Source organism: Neophocaena asiaeorientalis, unplaced genomic scaffold (assembly GCF_003031525.2).
Source record: "Neophocaena asiaeorientalis asiaeorientalis breed wild unplaced genomic scaffold, Neophocaena_asiaeorientalis_V1.1 scaffold171, whole genome shotgun sequence".
In the NCBI taxonomy this organism is placed as follows: domain Eukaryota; kingdom Metazoa; phylum Chordata; class Mammalia; order Artiodactyla; family Phocoenidae; genus Neophocaena; species Neophocaena asiaeorientalis.
In genome coordinates, this window is record NW_020174013.1 from 10,497,117 (window position 1) to 10,515,968 (window position 18,852).

At 41.3% G+C, this 18,852-nt stretch overlaps 1 protein-coding gene, 1 long non-coding RNA gene and 1 pseudogene across 4 annotated transcripts in view; 1 reads left to right on the forward strand and 2 right to left on the reverse strand.

Annotated features, from left to right (window-relative positions):
- Positions 1 to 1,268: 1,268 nt before the first annotated feature.
- LOC112405173 (40S ribosomal protein S20 pseudogene) lies at positions 1,269 to 5,132 on the reverse strand (annotated as a pseudogene).
- Positions 5,133 to 11,487: 6,355 nt separating this feature from the next.
- Positions 11,488 to 12,886, reverse strand: LOC112405281 (uncharacterized). Of its 3 annotated transcripts, none has more exons than XR_003004307.1 (3): positions 12,814 to 12,886; positions 12,550 to 12,698; positions 11,488 to 12,136 (listed from the first exon to the last, which is right to left on the reverse strand). It is a non-coding gene; the product is annotated as an uncharacterized LOC112405281 (long non-coding RNA). The 3 variants fall into 3 exon arrangements; XR_003004306.1 differs by having other exon boundaries at positions 12,794 to 12,845; XR_003004305.1 differs by lacking the exon at positions 12,814 to 12,886 and having other exon boundaries at positions 12,550 to 12,781.
- A 111-nt stretch (positions 12,887 to 12,997) lies between these two features.
- EPCAM (epithelial cell adhesion molecule) overlaps positions 12,998 to 18,852 on the forward strand; it is an 11,489-nt gene continuing 5,634 nt past the window's right edge. Inside the window, exons 1-5 of the mRNA XM_024753642.1 lie at positions 12,998 to 13,285; positions 16,043 to 16,150; positions 16,432 to 16,672; positions 17,607 to 17,672; positions 18,707 to 18,770. Coding sequence (XP_024609410.1) covers positions 13,210 to 13,285; positions 16,043 to 16,150; positions 16,432 to 16,672; positions 17,607 to 17,672; positions 18,707 to 18,770 — 555 coding nt within the window. The 5' untranslated portion in view covers positions 12,998 to 13,209. The remainder of the gene's footprint in view (positions 13,286 to 16,042; positions 16,151 to 16,431; positions 16,673 to 17,606; positions 17,673 to 18,706; positions 18,771 to 18,852) is intronic.

Consider the following 18,852-nt stretch of genomic DNA (forward strand, 5'->3'; position numbering starts at 1 on the left):
CCTGGTGGCACAGTGGTTAAGAATCCGCCTGCCAATGCAGGCGACATTGGTTCGAGCCCTGGTCCAGGAAGATACCACATGCCGCAGAACAACTAAGCCCGTGTGCCACAACTACTGAGCCTGTGCTCTAGAGCCTGCGAGCCACAACTACTGAGCCTGTGTGCCACAACTACTGAAGCCCGCACACCTAGAGCCCGTGCTCCACAATAAGCCACCGCAATGAGATGCCCGCGCACCACAACGAAGAGTAGCCCCCGCTCACCGCTACTAGAGAAAGCCCGCACGCAGCAACGAAGACCCAGCACAGCCAAAAATAAATAAACAAATTTATTTAAAAAAATAGTATATACATTAAAAAAAAGAGATGGTAATAGTCAATGAAAATGAGGGTCCAATGAACCACACACTCATGCCCAGCAGGAGGAAGCTTAAATAGAATAACTTTCAGAAAAGCAATTTGTAGATAAGTATCAAGGCGCTAAAAATGCTCTCACCCTCTTACTAATTCCATTTCAAGAATCCATCCTATGAAGAAAAGAGAAATATATGTAAAGGTTTATATGCAAATATATTTGTCTTGCCATCTCATACTGAAAAAAAAATAGAAGCAACCTAAATGTCTAAGAATAAGGAAGTTATTGCTTAATTATAGCATATTCATACAATGGAAGATTATGCAATAATTTTAAAAAATCATGTTTTTGAAGAATAATTAATGGCATGGAAAATATTTATGATATAATGTTAAGTATTCAGTGTGTAAAACTATATACCAGGGCTTTCCTGGTGTTGCAGTGGTTAAGAATCTGCCTCCCAATGCAGGGGACACAGGTTTGAGCCCTTGTCCGGGAAGATACCACATGCCACGGAGCAACTAAATCCGTGCACCACAACTACTGAGCCTGTGTGCCACAACTACTGAAGCCCGCGCACCTAGAGCCCGTGCTCCACCAACAAGAGAAGCCACTGCAATGAGAAGCCTGCACACCACCACGAAGACTAAATAAAAAAAAACAACAACACTATATACCATGTGATCTAATTTTTTAAATTAAATGTTCTATAGCATTCTAAATATGAATACAAGCAAATATTCTAGAAAAAAGTAAGTATATGTGGATTTATGAGTGATTATGGTTTTCTTCTTTTTTAATGATTTTCTTCTTTATGCTTTTATATATTCCTCCAAGCATGTGTTATTTTCATAATTATAAATCAGTTTGGAGTTTTTTTTAACATCTGATTATCAATATATTAAAAAGGTTGGTTTAAGCATCTGCAATGGTGACTTCAGCCTCGACCCCTGGCTCAATACTGATGGAAGTGATCTGCTTGTCAATCTCAGAAGGACTGTGCAAGTTAATGAGTCGCTTGTGGATCCTCAACTGAAAACGATCCCAAGTCTTAGAACCTTTACCACAAGGAGTTTTCCTTGTAGTTATTCTCAGAGTCTTGGTAGGCATCCGAACGGGTCCTTTCACTTTGAGATTGTTTTTCTTTGCACCTCTGATCAGGTTAGCACAGACCTTCTCCAAAGACTTCACGTTGCAGCTGGTTAGAATAATTTTAATTCGGTGAATTCTCCACCTCTGGCTCCACCGGAGTCTTTCTGGTATCTTTAAAAGCCAAGGCTGTGGCGAGGCTTCCTAACCAACTCCTTCCGCGCGAGCGAACGGCGGTGAGTCAGAGAAGCGGGCAGTCCGGGGCTCCGTTGCAGCAGCGACGGGCGATCGTGTCTTCCTCAAAGAGCCAGTTTTGTTTTTTGTTTTTTTGGGTTTTTTTGACCCACATAGGTTTGAGGGGAAGCTGAAGTCCATGTGGAGGTGAGATCCATCAAGTAAAGCTGACTGCCCAGCAGGCGGCTGATGCCACCTTCACCTCTAGTCTTCCCATCTACTGGAGATGCATAAGTTAGCAGCATCAGTTAGGAAACTGTGCTTCTACCAGCCAGTCATCTATCTTGGGCAGAGCTAGCTCATGGGGAAGTGGTGTAGTTCCCTGGGTTCCAGCCTGGCTCTGCTATGCTCTACCACTCTCTCTACTCTTGGGAAGCTACCTGACTGCCCTGCATGCATTTATAAAATGGAGGCAGTAATGGTAACACTTAACACCCATTTCAAAGAAGGAAGGTCCCCTGTAAAGATGAGCATTCAATTACAAGCTTCTTTTGGAATCAGCTGGAAGTTAGTAAGTGCCAAAGTTTATCTGATACACAAATAAACATTTCTTTTTTAAAAATATTTATTTGGTTGTGCTGGGTCTTAGTTGCAGCAGGCATGCTCCTTAGTTGCAGCACGTGTGCTCCTTGGTTGTGGTTGGTGGGCTCCTTAGTTGTAGCATGCAAAATCTGAGCTGTGGCATGCAAACTCTTAGTGGCAGCACGCATGTGGGATCTAGTTCCCTGACCGGGGATCGAACCTGGGCCCTCTGCACTGGGAGCACAGAGTCTTAACCACTGCGCCACCAGGGAATTCCCACAAATAAACATTTCTGTTAGTCTTCATGACTTAGACATAAACTTTAGGGTTGACATCTGCATTCAGTGGGTTAATGCATATATCCAATCAATGATTTCACAAATTATTGAAATATTGTAGCTTAAGGTCTAAATTGTTACAATTTCTTAAAACTGGACTGGCATGACAAATTAAAATATAATAATATGGTACTTAATTATTAACCAAAATGCTCTCTCAGCTGAAATGCTTACCCATTGGTCTGCCATGAATGTGTTCAAATAAGAATCATTCTCTTTGCTGTTAAGGAGAAGGTCAGTATCCAGACTGAACTTTGGAGCCCTGAAAGAAAAGCAATTAAGTTCTCCTGAAAGATTCTTCTGGGAATTAGTTCATGAACTCCGCAGACCTCAGTCTCATGATGGATTTGGGTACCGCAATGTATCTTTCTTCTGGAACGCTTAATGTTGTATGCTAGTATTATTGTCTGGTGTTAATATGCAGCTCTTTAGTTTTTAACTTCACGTGTGTCTGATCTCTCCCAGCTGGGCTGGAGGTTCTTGAGAACAGGCTCTTTTTCTTTTTCTTCCTAGACGCCATTAATTACTCCCTGGATGCCATTAAAGCTTAGTACAGTGTTGTATAACTTAAATAATTTAAGTACTTAGTATATATGTATTAAGTAAACAAGTTACAATTTAATGCCAAGCCAGCCCTGTGTTTCAGGGCGGTGATTATGACAGGTACGGAAAAACCATGCTACCTCAGACACCTCCCTCAAAGACATGCTTCTATGCCTAAGATTCCTATCATCACTTGCCTCTTTTGGATAACAATTGTCTCCAGAAGGCCTGAATTAAAATGTAAATATCTAACCTTGGAGATGTCACTCACTAGCACATTGTCTTTAATAGTTTCCTAGCAGGGAGCTTGGGCCTAGGATTGTGTCCAGGGAAAGAGTCAGAGAACCTAACATCCAACTTTGGGGTGCAGATTACATGGACTACCCCAACCACGTCTGTGACAGAGGAGGGGTGGAGCATAGAGCAGGAGTCCACTGGGCTGGGCACCTGTGGGGTGGGGCCGGAAATGCCTAACTGGGCCAAAGTGCATCTCCCGAATGGAGCTATAGCATAGAGCCTTGGCAAACTAACACAGCGCTGCTGGGTATGAACCAAGTATTAGAGTGAATTCCCATCTGACCAAGAGGCACAAATGACTGGTCCAAGGGTACACTCAGAGCGTTGTCTGAGTGGTGACTAGAAGCTGGGTCAGTGCTCTTTGCAGGCTGTTCTGCTTTCAGAAATAAGTGCTGATTTCATTGCAATTGCAAAGAGAACCAAAGCAGGAGAGCAGAGGAGAAACAGTTTAGGAGGGAAACTGGGGGCTTTATTAACTCAAGCCCTCAAGAGTCATGGGGAGATGGGTCGATGTGGTGTGGCCCTTGACCCACAACCAATATAGCTTCTGAATTCTCAGCCATGTGTACATAAACATACACGCCCATGTGCAACATACCTATGCTCAAGTGCCTCCACATATATAATTCCAATTTTTTTTTTTTCTGTAAGTTTCCTGCTAGGGTGGGGTAGGAGTCAGAAGTCGGCAGCCTCCCAAACTCAGTGGAAAGATCATGGCTGACAGTGTCCTCTCTCCTCTACCAACCCCCAGCAGGAAGCAGACAGGGAAGGTTCCAATGGTTGTAAGGGCTCGGCTGCTTTATTATGTTCATTCTTATGGGCGTTTTTACAAGAAATAAGCGAAGTACAAAATATTGTATAGCCTCTCAGTTAGAAAGTATAACATCCTATTTTAAAGAATGAAGGCCGCCTGTAAAGATGAACACCTAACTACAAGCTCCTTTGGGAATTAATCCAAAGTTATTAAGTGCCCGAGCTTATCTGATACACAAATGTTTATTTCTCTAAGTTTTGACAACCAAGACATAAGCTTTGGGGTTGATAGCACTGAAGCTACATGACGTGGGGAAAGAGTATAGGTTTTGGTGTCACAGACCTAGGGTCAAGCAGTAGCATCACCATTCACTAAGGAGATTTTGGGCATTACTTAACTTTGTTTAACCAGTTCTCTCACTTGTAAAATGGAAATAAGTGATACAGTCTCTGTGAAGATTAAATAAGATAATGTGAAGAACGCAACTTTTGAGTGTGTACCGAATGTTCATTTTCTCTTCTCTTCCTTTCTAAATGGTCAGCTGAATTAACAAACCACTAAGGAAGATTTCTGACCAGGAGCCAAATAAGGCTCTGAAAACTTTTGAGGGTAAGAAGAATCCAAAAAAATAAGCTGAAAAAGAGAAAACAGCCTGTTTCATTAACATTTACAATGATCTAGAACTGGGTAGTAGCCAGACCAATCCAGATCCTATTAATTCTACACACTGGAGTTATCGGTGTGGGTATATGTCTCGCCACTGAAGCTGGAAACTCATCGACTGAGAACCCTAAGAATTCTGTCTTACTGAAACAGGATCTCCACAGAAGCAGAATGGAGACCCACAGTTTGATTGTTGATTAAAACAGAATCATTTTAATCTCCCCTCCAATTGGTTCTGAATCATTTTAATCTCCCCTCCCCTCCCCTCCAATTGGTTCTGAAATATCATTAGGTAATTTTGGATCCCCTTAAGGCTTACTCATTGGCCAACTTTCGCATTTTTGCCCCCACTTTATGCCTCCAAATGAATTTACCTATGCTTTCAGTTGGACCTATTTCTACGGGGTGAACTAGCTTGGATGGCATATAAGCTGAGCTACAGCTGTGTCCTTATCTATACTTGTGAAATTCCACTGGTTAGCGATCTCCATTCAACACACGTGCAGCTTTCTCCTACAAAGCCCTTTGGACCTAAGGATAGAGGCAGAGTGTGATGTCCTCCATGTTCACATGGCTTACTAACCCTTCATCAGTCTGAGATATTCTTTGAACTATTTGCAGCATTTAGACCCGCATGTTATTTTTTCTGGGCTGTCTTTTTGACCAAAGAGGAGATAAAAATTGGTCCCTAACAGTACTCCAACTGTGTGACTCAACTCACCATGCATTAGCTCCTAGCAGTATTCCAGCAAGTTCTGTCAGCAACTGACCACAGGGGAAAATGCTAACTGTAGATTTGTTCTCTACAGGACTTTGTATCATCACCATCATCACAGCACTCCTATTATAGCCTGCTGCTTGTTCACCTAACAAGTCTTTTGTGGGAATGATAATGTGGTCATTACTTTATCACAAGACTTCCCTACGAACTCCTGGAAGTTCCCCTTCTTTTTTTTTTTACAAACAGGGAACCAACAAAGAGATGACATGCCCTCCCTCCCCCCTCCTTTATCCATATTATTTATTTCCTCTTCTCACTTCCTTCTACCACTTCAAGGCAATCATTCTCCCTCTTACTCGGTCCTCAGTGACAGCTGATCCTTAGCACTAGGACAGGGGACAGCCCGGACTCCCTGGAACATTATCAAACCGAGTACATTCTGAGTCAGTATTATATGCAGTGATGTGTGTTGTACGTGGTTCAGCTGGACTGTGACACTTGGTAATTCACTCATCCTGAGTAGGAGTACCGATGAAATCAAGTTTGTGACATTTAGTTCATTCTTATCATACGTCTTGATTTTCTAGGGACATCTCAGGAGTCCCTATTGGGACACACAGATAATTCCAGAAAGGAAAGCAATCTAAGTGTGCATTTTTATCCTTTGTTGTTTCCTTATCATGCTTTGTAAACTGCCAATGCATTCATTCTCAACCAGCAACGTGAGAACCCGGGGCCACCATCTTGTTGGGCCCTGTCTAGTTACCAGGAGAGGGAACTTCCTCACAATTGCGTATGTATACTTGGTTGCTTCAAAGATGTCATTAAACATGAACACTGAAAAAAGCTCTCAGGTTTCATCAAGGCTGTTGCCAACACCATAAATGACCCATCATAAAGACCCCACCCCTCTCTGATACTGATAAGGCAAAGGTTAAGGTCCATCTCTGTTTGTTACACTCTTATTTCCCTCTGTCTAGGCCAGAATACAATTTCTGGAACCAACTGATTCCTCTCTCAGCTGTCTTTAAGAACACTGTATTCTTTTTACACTGTTGAATTTACTCATACACAAAGTAAATGCCCAATATTTGTTAATGATCATGACTCAATCATTCAGGTGGTTCTGAGCTAAGACTGGTCACTCCATAGCCCTTATGTTACCATACTCTCCAAGAGACCACAGCCACCCGTCTCCATAAGACTGTCACCACCACTACACTCTGCGGGTGTGGGCAGTCATCCCGAAGCTCCTGGACCTTCCTACTAAGTATCCAAAATCCACACATCTCGGGCTGATTTCCCATCTCCCTCCAAGAGCCTGTCAGGTTAATCCTGTCATGCTTTATATCTCATTTGCCTCAGTCACTGCCAGGAAAACAAGCCCTCCAAGAGACCCAGCATCAACACCGGACACTCATCCCAGAATCCCTGAGTTCATCACTTAATCTAATCCAACCCTTCCCTGCCCTCCCTGAACTCTTCCACTGTTCCCTTTGCAACTCCAGATCCGTCCCCATCAAACATCCTGGTAACCTCCTCTTCTTTGAACATTCCCTCCATCTCCTGGCAGTAAGTGAAACTGGTGGTCCCTGATTATCCCATCTCCCGAGCAGCCCTCTCAGGTAGGAGGTACTCATGTCCCAGGCACCTAAGGGCCAGCGGGTAGAGTAGGTGTGCTGCTCGTCATTTCCAAATTCTTTCTTTCCTCTCCTCCTTCTAAACATCCAGCTCCTTTGAAGTCCCTCCTATCACCTCCTGTCCTTCCAGATCACTTACTCAAGAGCTCCCATTGTCACAGCCCTTCAACCTTGTCTGGCAGCTGCTTTTCTCTCCTCTCGTCTTCACTTCCAAACCCTGCTTAGGTCCCATGGCCCAGCATCTTCATCCCACTTCTGCAAACATCTTCCCTAACAATCTTGTCCTTCTCTCTTCTGTCATATTGGCCTGAAATATCCCATTCTCTTTGAACCCAACTTCCTACCTTCTCAGAGCCTGCACCCAAGCAGCTGGTCATTGCTGGAGGAAATCACACAAAGTAGTTGATAGATTTCACTTTGAGTTGGTGATCATGAACCTCAAATGCACACTGCATACTGCCTGGCAAATACTATCAAGTTTTCTGGGAAAGTTCACTTTCCTACTCTAAAATGACTTTCTCCATCTTTCCTCAAAATCTCCCACATTGCAAACTTTTAAGGAAAAATAGAATGTTTACATAACCTCAAAGTATCTTCCCCAGAATATCTATTAAAATTCTGATGGTTTCAGGGAACTCCCTGGTGGTCCTGTGGTTAGGACCAGGCGCTTTCACTGCTGGTTTGGGCCCTTGTCAGGGAACTAAGATCCCGAAAGCCACGTGGCATGGCCACCCCCCACCAAAAAAAAAAAAAAAAAAGCAAACAAAAAACCGTAACTCTGATGGTTTTTAAAATTTAATTTAATTTAATTTATTTATTTTTTGGCTGTATTGGGTCCTCGTTGCTGCACGGGCTTTCTCTAGTTGCCACGAGCGGGGCTACTCTTTGTTGCAGTGCACAGGCTTCTCATTGCAGTGGCTTCTCTTGTTGCAGAGCACGGGCTCTATGCACGCAGGCTTCAGTAGTTGTGGCACACGGGCCAGTAGCTGTGGCTCACGGGCTCTAGAGCGCAGTCCCAGTAGTCGTGGTGCACGGGCTTAGTTGCTCCGTGGCATGTGGGATCTTCCCGGACCAGGGCTCGAACCCTTGTTCCCTGCATTGGCAGGCGGATTCTTAACCACTGTGCCACCAGGGAAGCCCTGATGGCTTTAACATCTGTCCACAGTTTCTTTTATACTTCATCATTCAGGAGGTGATGGGCTGGATAGAGTGACTCAAATGAATAGAGTATGAAAATGGAAATGTAGCAACTTCACAGTGGGAAAACCTGGCAGACACCACCTTATACAAATGATCCAAGTAATAAATCATGTTGATATCTTGTACCCCCGATATGATTCAATGTGTAACACCTCTGTGGCATTCTTCCCCCAAACACATAACCTCTGACTACTCATGAGAAAACCTCAGACAAACCCCAGCTGAGGGACATTCCACGAAACTGTACTATACAAAATACTCTTCACAAGTGTCAAGGCCATGAGAGAAAAGGAAAGACTGAGAAGTTGTCACAGATTGGTAGACACTAAGGAGATATGATGCCTTAATGAAATATGGGATCTTAGATTGGCTCCTGGAACAGTAAAAGATCATTAGTGGAAAAACTGGGAAATTCCCAATAAAGTCAACAGTTTAGTCAATAATGTTGTACCAATGTTAACTTCTTATGGTTACGTGAGATGCTAACACTAGGGGATACTGGGTAAAGGACATACGGGAACTCTATACCATATTTTCATCTCTTTCATAAAATCTAAAATTATTTCAAAATAAAATTTAAAATAACTCATATCTCCTCATCCTCATACCCTTCTTGCAGCTGGTGACCTCACCTCATACATCCTTGATAAAATAAAATGGTCAGAACAGTTTCATTCTCCACCACCACATTAGTTAGTATATCTGCATCTGCCTCCATCCTTCTGTTATGGTAGGAAACCTGTCCCTGCTCTTCTCAAGGGCTCTCACCCCTCCACTCTGGGTCCCATCCTCTCTCCTCTCTCCCTTTCTCTATGTTGTCCCTCCTCTGGTTATTCCACATCTCCCCTATTTCGTCAATCTCCCCTCTCTCCTGGACCACTTCCATCACCATAGAAACATGTTATATTATCCCTCGGATTAATAAGACCCTTCCTTGAGCCCTCATGTCTCTCAGGTTACTACCTTATTTCTCTCATTGCCTTGGCTACATAATTTCCAGGGCCCAGTACAAAATGAAAATATGGGTTCCTTATTAAAATGTTAAGAATTTCAATATTGTTACAGTAGAGCATTATACCAAGTATGGGGCCCTTCTAAGCATGGGGTCCTATGTGACCGTGCAGGTTGTATACCCATGAAGCTGGCCTTAAGTGCTAGACTAGGCAAACTAATTCATGGTGGAAAAAATCAGAATTAGGATTGCATCTGAAAGGAGCAGGGATTGATTTGAAAGAGAAAAATAGAACTTTCTGAAAATGATGGTTATATTTATCTTGATAAGAGTCCATATCACAGGTGCATGAATTTGTCAAACTCATTTAATGTTACACTTACATTTTTTTTCTCCTTATTCTTTCACCACACCAAAAAACCCTCTAAGCAAACACTGATCTCTACATAATGATATACGTACTGAAGTAGTTAGAGAAAAATGTGTAATGAAGCCTGCAGTTGACTTGGAAATGCATCAAAATAAGACGACAGATGAGTAGATAAATGGATAGCTATGTGATAAAGCAAGTACAGTAACACATTAATGGTATAATCTAAGGCTGTATCTCTTCTCTCAACAACTGATAGAAGTAGACACAAAATCAAAAGGAATTTACAAGACCTGAAAAATACCATCAACCAACCTGAACACTCCACCTCACAAAATTGTTATTCTTTTCAAGTGCACATGGAACATTCACCAAGACAGACCATATGCTGGGGATGAAAGACACCTTAAGAAAGTGGTTGCCTCTGGAGGAACAAGAACCAGGACAGGAAGGAAGCTCTTATTTTTTATTTTAAACTTTATAGTACTACTTGACTTTTATACTATGTACATGCATTTCTTTGATAAAAGTAAAACTTTATTATTTTAATTATAATAGATATCACTTAATAAGCATGTACATATTGATATTAATGTACTGAATAGTATACTAAGTGCTTATTATGTGGTGCTTTGTATTTTATAAAATAATTTCAGGGGTAGAAAGATATGAAAAGGGTTTTTTCATGGTAGGGGTTAGGCATTTTGCTTTGGAGACAAAGTTTACTTTAATGACAAACATAATGACACTTGATAAAAAATTATGCACACATATGCATACGTATTAAGGTGGACTCTGAATATACAGACTATTTTTATAAACCTAAACCAAACTAAATAATATCTCCCACTCTGCACAGAGTACATCCTATGTAACCAGGTTCTTTAGGATATGTGAGAAGTAATGAACAAGTAGTATGAGTACCAAACTGTTAACAAGGATTATCTAGGAGAGAGGGGTTTGCTGAATAGTGGTCAAAAAGAGCTTTCATTCTTCATTCTATATAATGTACTTTTGTTTTCTACTAATGTATTATTCATGAAATAACTAAAATTTTAAGAACTAGTAGCCCTTTATAGCAAATGTTTACACATTACACTCTCCTCTAGCCATCTGCAAGAATAACATTCATCCCATTTAAGGTTTCATTAAATTTTACATATCACACACATATACACACACACATACTCTAAAATCTATGTGAAGAAACTATACTATAGAATATTAAATAAGTAATTTTCTTAAATAGTACCCCTAATTGTTTCTTTTTAAGGAACATGATACTTAACTTTTCTCCAATACTATTTATATTTAACATGTTATCTTTTTGATTTAGAAGTATCTCTTAACATTCAAGAGAAAGTCACAACCAAAATACCTAACCTAGCAATACTTTGCACTACCCATTATATCTTTTCTTAACTAGTTTCTCTCCTTTTCTATCCATTCTTTAGCTTTGATGTTGGTTTTTTAATTGGGTTCTTAACTGACGGACTGCAAGAGTTTGGTCAGAAAAGTTTAAATACAATTTTCAGTAGTGTCATATTTTTTCTTAGTCAAATATATATCAAACTGACTACTGTGAAAATTAAAAAGCAACACCTGTAAATTTTAAGAACAATTTAAAGAATATACTTAGGTAGGAAATCTTACCAAGATTTTACGAAATGTTCTTAAATATGGCACTGGAACTAAAAAAGATTCACAAAGCATAAAATGAGCAATTTTGAGCAGTGACAAATTGAGAAGGTGTTAAAGAGCTATAAAAATAAATAATATCTTGGATGTATACTCAGATACTATGAGTCAGATTAGTGTGGCGTTTTGTCATTTATTTAATAATCATGTTTTTTCAATTCACATTATTGAAATGAACCATTTAATAAACAGCTGTCAAGTTATAAAAAGATGAGGTTTTTCTTGATTAGGTAGGTAACAGATTTAGACCTGGCAAAGGAACATTTTGCAAATAAAGTCACAATAACCAGTTTTATTCTTGGGAAAAGTGTGTGCAGTTTGGGGGCTGGCAGTGTGTAACTTCTTGAAAACATCCAAAATGCAGAAGATAACAAAAATCTGGTTGATAGTTGTTCCTGACTTGATAGTACTATTCTTTTCATTTAAAGAAATTTTTGAACAGATCACCAAGTTCCAGAACTAGGTCTAGCTCAGATTTACAGATTTAAAATATTGATAGGATTTCCTTAATATGTCAATAATCAAATAGTTAAATAACTTATTTAACGTCCAACTAAAATTCACATTATACTGGTATTTACTGCAACAAAGTTATTATTTACATTAATCAACTGGCAATAGGCGGATACAACACACTTAAATTATTGCTCAATAAAAGCATAATCCATGACTTGATATATATTTGTAGAAATTAATCAAATTTAGTTGAATCTTTAGATTGCCTGTTCACTTTTCCTCTTTTGAACTCTTCGATGATTTAAACTGAAAAAAAAAAAAAAAAGACTTTTAAAAACAGGTCATAATAATATTACAGCTAACAAAAATACCATTAAAAACAAAACTTTTAATAATTATTAAAAGCTTCAAGTCACTACACTTAAGAGTGTAACAACAGCGTGTTGTAATTTGAATTCATTTGCACTGAAATAAATTATCGTCCTTCGTTTCTATTTTCGAAGTACTCATCAACATTGTTCTCTAATAATAATCGACCCTGGTAATCTCAGTTTCCAGCATTTCGCTCTATGGGAACACCTTCAAGCGCTAAAAAGGCTTATAAAAAAAAAGAAAAGAATTATTGAGAATAATTATAAAGATCACATGAGTCTGTCATCCCGAGAGCTAGGGAGATTCTCCTTTCTTTCTAGTTTCAAAGGAGTACAATTAAAACGTACAGGTAAAGCTCGAAGGTCTTTTTTTTTATTGTGCGTGGGACGGTCTTCCGCTTCTCTTTGTATTCCATTTTACCTTCCGCCTTCATCCTCCCGGCCCCCTCACTCTTTCCTCCAGGTCCATTTTCCTCGAGGTTTCAGAGTCGTGCTCCCTCCGGTAAAAAGGAAGTGTCGGTATTTTCAAACTTTCTCCGTGGCCACCCAGGCTCCCACCCTCCCCGCCCCCACCGGCCGCAGGAGCAAGCACCTGGCGAACCCGGCGCGCACCTGGGGAGGGGATGGTATTCCCAAAGGCCTCGTTCCGAGTGGGGGAGGGGAGGGAGAATGTTCCCTCCCCCCGCCTCCCGGCGGTGACTCATAGCCGAGAACTGGCCGGCAGAGGTGAGCAGCCGCGGGCAGGGGCCGGGGGCGGGGCCGCCAGGTCTGGAAGGTCTGCTCCGCCCCGCCGAGCGTCCAAAGCGCGCAGCCCGTCGGCCGGCTCGCGCCGTGCTCCTGGCCCCGGGGCACCTCGCTGTCGTCCTCCCGACGCGGACCCGCGCGTCCCAGGTCTCGCGCCTTCCCGCCGGCCAGCGGGCTCCCGGCGGCCTACTCTGTCCGCGCGTCCTCCCGCGAGCCCCCGGCCCGCCTCGAGCCCCTCGCGCCCCTGTCCTCGGCGCGCACAACATGGCGCCCCCCCACGTTCTTGCGTTCGGGCTCCTGCTCGCCGCTGCGACGGCGGCGGTGGCCGCGGCCCAGGAAGGTGAGGAGCGGAGTTGCGGGGTTAGGAGGACCAAGGGGTGGCGGCCCTCGAGCCCTAGACGTAACCTGCGGGGACTGGGCGGGCGGCCGCGCTTCTCCGCCCGGAGACGGACGGCGCGGGGCTGCCTAGGCTCTGTGCGGGTGGGAGGCAGCGGGAAGGCGCCCACTCGCGCGAGCCGGAGGGAGCAGCCTCGCCTGGCGCTCTGCGCACCTCTCTCGGATATGGACCGGAGCAGGGGCGGAGGGGAAGGCGGGGAGCAGAGTGGCTGCGGCTGCCTCGACGCGCCCACCTTCTTCGGCCCCTGCGCACTTGGGGTTTTGGCGAAGTGGAAACCTGCCCGGGTCGGGAGGGGACTCTGCGACTGCTACCTGTGGCCCCGCCCCTCCCCGGGCACCTGCGGTGGGCCCCGGATGTGGGTCTCGGGCGGGGACTAGCGGCTGCGTTGAGACCTCTTGGGCCGCTACGCACCTGTGCGCGGGGAGGAGGGCCTTAACTACGAGGTGTGTGGATGTTTTCTCTTCAAGGATCATATAAATAATGCCAAGTTTTTTGTAGGGAACCCAGATATATCGATAATCGTAAAGAGTAAAAAAAAAAGTCATATTGGGGCTTCCCTGGTGGAGCAGTGGTTAAGAGTTCGTCTGCCGATGCAGGGGACACGGGTTCGTGCCCCGGTCCGCGAAGATCCCACATGCCGCGGAGCGGCTGGGAACCAAAAAAAAAAATAATAATAATAATAATTGGGTATTTTTTTCTTTTAGACATTGCTCTAAACTACCCTAAACCTAAACACGTTGTTTTATGTCTTGATTTTTTTTTCCCCCTACATAATATCCAGAGTTTTCCATTTCCTTTAGTCTTGAAAAGCATGATTTAAATGGTACAAAACAATCTATAGCCTGGAAGGTCGCACCATTGTCCTAATGTTGGACATGTAGTTTGATTCCAGTTTTTCTTACTCTGGAATAAACATCTTGGCTGCCATCTCTTGATTTATTTGTAAGGTCGTGGCTAGCAGTGAAGTGTCAGTTAGCCACAGTTTTGTGGAAAGGCTTTTGTAGTCTCACCAGCCGGGCTCAGCCTAATTCACTACACTTTCAAAATAATGCAGTTTAATCAACTCACGTTTTTTCAACTTCAATCTGAGGCCAAATAATTTTAAAGTGATGATAGCTGCTGTAGGAGTATGTTCAGAAAGTCTGATTGGTCTCTTTTAAATTTCACATTGTTTAGGCATAAATATGTGCTCTGAGCAGGTATAGTGTAGTGCTGCATAAGATCTTAACTCCTTGAGGACCGCTCTGTACTTTCTCCTTTTATGACCCCGATACTGAGTTTAGTGCTGGACAGATTATATAGGTGGCTCGTATTGATTATAATTTAAACAGGGAAAAACTAAAGCCAACTTGAGATACGAAGGAGCAATATATAAATTCTTTGGTCTGTTGTAATTAGTTTTTGTTTTTAAAGATTGCACTCTCTTAGCTAGACGAAGAAATTAGATGTGCTTGCCATTTGAAGTTAAAATGAACTTTTGAGATAGTCGAAGATATAACTGTTAAATTGACATCAGTATCCAGGATGGGCTGCTTAATAGCACTTTCAAAATCAGGTTCTAGAATTTAATTCAGTTAGGAAGCGCACATCCGGAGATACCTCCAAATTCAATTGAAAGTATAATTTTTCTAAGATATGAAATTGTCCAAGGGTTGAATATGTTCCTATTAAGTCTCAAGAAGCATCTCTTATTAAGAAAATGAGGTGAGAAGAGGGAGGTAATGTGAGTTATTCACTGATCATAGAATTGGTACTTCTTTAAAGTTAATTTTTATTATATATTGAGATCTCGTTGATTTTACAATGTGTTTCAGGTGTACAGCAAAATGGTTCAGTTATACATATATCCATGCTTTTTAAGATTCTTTTCCCATATAGGTTATTATAGAATATTGAGTGGAGTTCCCTGTGCTATACAGCAGGTCTGTGTTATCTATTTTATTTTATTTTACTTTTTAAATTAAAAGAATTTTTGGCCACGCCGCGTGGCATGTGGAATCTTAGTTCCCCGACCAGGGATCAAACCCACGGCCCCTGTACTGGAAGTGTGGAGTCTTAACCACTGGACCGCCAGGGAAGACCCTTGGTTATCTATTTTATGTATACTAGTGTGTTGTTGATTTTGGGGAAAAGACTCCATGACCTACAGACAAATGTTTATCTAGCAGGACAGGAGGAGGGAAGAAGCTGAGTCTGGGAGTATCACGAAGGCAAAGCTGAATCTGGTGTTTGGAGGGTTTATTCTTGGTTTAAAAAACAAAAATTGGAATGCATGCAAATTAGACTGTCTATATAATATGTACAAACTATTTAGCATAGTGTCAGCCACTCCAATTATAGCTGAAAAATGACACATTCAGGACCACTTTTTAAGGCTGTATGTTCCTGTAACTTGGGCATTATTGTCAGAATGTAATTTAGCTGATCCACCATCAGAGTTGACAGTTGGATCCTCATTTTTTTTTTTTTGCGGTATGCGGGCCTCTCACTGTTGTGGCCTCTTCCGTTGCGGAGCACAGGCTCCGGATGCGCAGGCTCATTGGCCATGGCTCACGGGCCCAGCCGCTCCGTGGCATGTGGGATCTTCCCAGACCGGGGCGCGAACCCGCGTCCCCTGCATCTACAAGCGGACTCTCAACCACTGCGCCACCAGGGAAGCCCTGGATCCTCATTTTTAAAGTGGATTTTTTTCCCCTGCAGGATGTGTGTGTGAAAACTACAAACTGACTACAAACTGCTCTGTGAATGCACATGGTCAGTGCCAGTGTACTTCAATCGGTACACAACATTCCGTCATTTGCACAAAACGTGAGTAGAATATCCTCATTACCTTTAAGTTTTATTTTGACTTACACTTCTTTAATTGATTTGTCTTGAGTCGGGAAGCGTTTAATTGGCTTAAATCTGAATCATGTTATTTTGTCAACATTATCTCATCTCTAAAGTTTCTTATGATTTAGAAAGTAAACCTGGGAACTTGTAAGTCTACGGTAATCTTTGGCCCTGGAAGTTTGGAGTAAATTAAATTTTTTCCTTAAGCATACAACAGCAGTTATTTTTCACTTTGACGTGACTTTTTCACTTTTCAGTGGCTTCCAAATGTTTGGTGATGAAGGCAGAAATGAGTGGCTCCAAGGCTGGGAGAAGAGTGAAACCAGAGGGCGCTATCCAGAATAATGACGGGCTCTATGATCCCGAGTGTGACGACAAGGGGCTCTTTAAAGCCAAGCAGTGCAATGGCACCTCCACGTGCTGGTGTGTGAACACTGCTGGGGTCAGAAGAACCGATAAGGACAGTGAAATATCCTGCTCCGAGCCAGTGAGGACCTTGTGAGTTGGGCTACCTATAAATTACTTGTTTTCATGCTTTTTGGATTTGTTTAACTAAATTTAGTTTTGAACATGTAATGTGATTTTGTGATTTAGAATTCAAAAGATAGAAGAGAGTGGACAGTGACAAGCCCCCATCCCACCTCAGTCCCCCATTTACTCAGTTTACTTCCATAGAACAGATGTCATCAGTTTATGCCATAACCTTCCAGAGATCTTCTGTGAATTTACTAGCAATGTAGTTTTTCTTATTTTTAATTTTTTTTCTTATGGTAGCATACTAAACATAATTTTCCTTAATTTATTTTTACTTAACACTCTTCAGTATTTTAAAGTACAATTAGTGTTAAATGTATATGAATGATTTAAGTTATGTATATATTTGCTCATTTATTGTGTCTTACAGCGAGGTATGATTGTTTCAGGGATTAGGTAATGGAAAGGAATGGAAACACACTGCAGCTAGCTTAAGCCAAAAAGATTTTATTGGAAAGGACTAGAAAGACCAAGGCAGACACTCTCTCCACTTCTGTCTTCTGGAGCCTTGTGGCCACTTTTCTGTTTCTCTCAGTGCCTTTTTGTCTCTTCCCATGAGCGGGACCCAACATGACCAACTAAGCCTTAGCTGCCTATATGTTATTTGTTTTCATGCTTTTTGGATTCATTTAATTAAATTTAGTTTTGAATATGTAATATGTGATCTTGAGTGTGGTGACCAGAGGCCAGAGGGTCCATGTTAGAAAGCCTGAGTTCTTTATGAATGATGTGTGTGAGGGCCAAGGAAGAAATGAAGGGCATATCTTTTGTATAGATCCTTTTTCTGTTAATTCTCCTGTAATTCCACTTGGGAATTTGGGTATTAGCATATTAAGAAAATAATATAAAAGGCTGAGTTGTTATGGTCAATCAATAGTATTGTCTTTTTACTTTATAGCTGGATCATCATTGAACTAAAACACAAGACAAGAGAAAAACCTTATGATGTTCAAAGTTTGCAGGCGTAAGTGCTATTAAATGCATTATGTTTGCACAGTTGGTACTCAGAACTTCCATCCTACACCATTAGATAAACTAAAACAAGTCTCAATGCGTTTTCATATTTCTGAAAAATAAAATACTGTAAATAATATTTTTAACTTTTTAAAAAAATAGAGGTGCAGGAATTGTATATTGTAGTACAATTGTATCCTGTAGTACCCTTCGCTCAGATTTACCAGTAAACATTTTGCCACATTTTCTTTTTATATGTGTATGCATATGTGTGTGTACTTTCTATATCTGAGCATGTATGAATATTATTTCCCCAGAACCATTTGAGAGCAAGTTCTAGATGTCATGCACCTTGACCCCTAAATACTGTGGTGTATCTTTTCCTAGGAACAAAAGGCATTCTCTTACATAACCACTATACAGTTATCAAATTCAGGAAATTTAATGTTAAACCACATCGTGCCAGTTTTCCCGATGTCCTTTGTGGCAATTTTTTCCCCTCTGACCCAGGACCCAGTCTAAGATCATGCATTTAGTTGTTACGACTGTTCAGTCTCTTTAAATATGGAACATTGCTTTGGCATTTCTTTGTCTTGTTTTTCCAATAAAATTTAAATTTTTAATTAATATTTGAATTATAAACCATGACATTGATATTTTTGAAGAGTATGGGCAAATTGTTTTATAGGATGTCCCTCAATTTTGGATTTGTCTCATGTTTCCTCATAATTAAATACAGGTAATTCATTTTTGACAGGAAAGCTACTTAAAGTGATCTTGTGTCCGTCTCAGTACTTCACATTGGGAGGCACACAACATCAGCTTGTCCCTTTCCTAGTAACGTGAACTGGTCAGGGTGGTGTCCACCAGGTTTCTCTGCTATGGAGTTACCACTTTGCTTTTTGTAATTAATAAGTATAACCTGTGGGTAGATACTTGGATACTGTGTAAATATCCTGTTTCTAGTCAAACTAGAACTCAGCAGTTTTTGTATCAGTTATTATGATGATAGTTGCAAAATGGCACAAAATTTTTTATTTACAGTGCACTCAAGGAGGTAATCACAAGTCGTTATCAACTGGATCCAAAATATATCACAAATATTCTGGTAAGTTTTTTTTTTTTTTTTTTTTTTTTTTTTTTTTTTTTTTTTTTTTTTTTTTTTTTTTTTTTTTTTTTTTTTATATGTC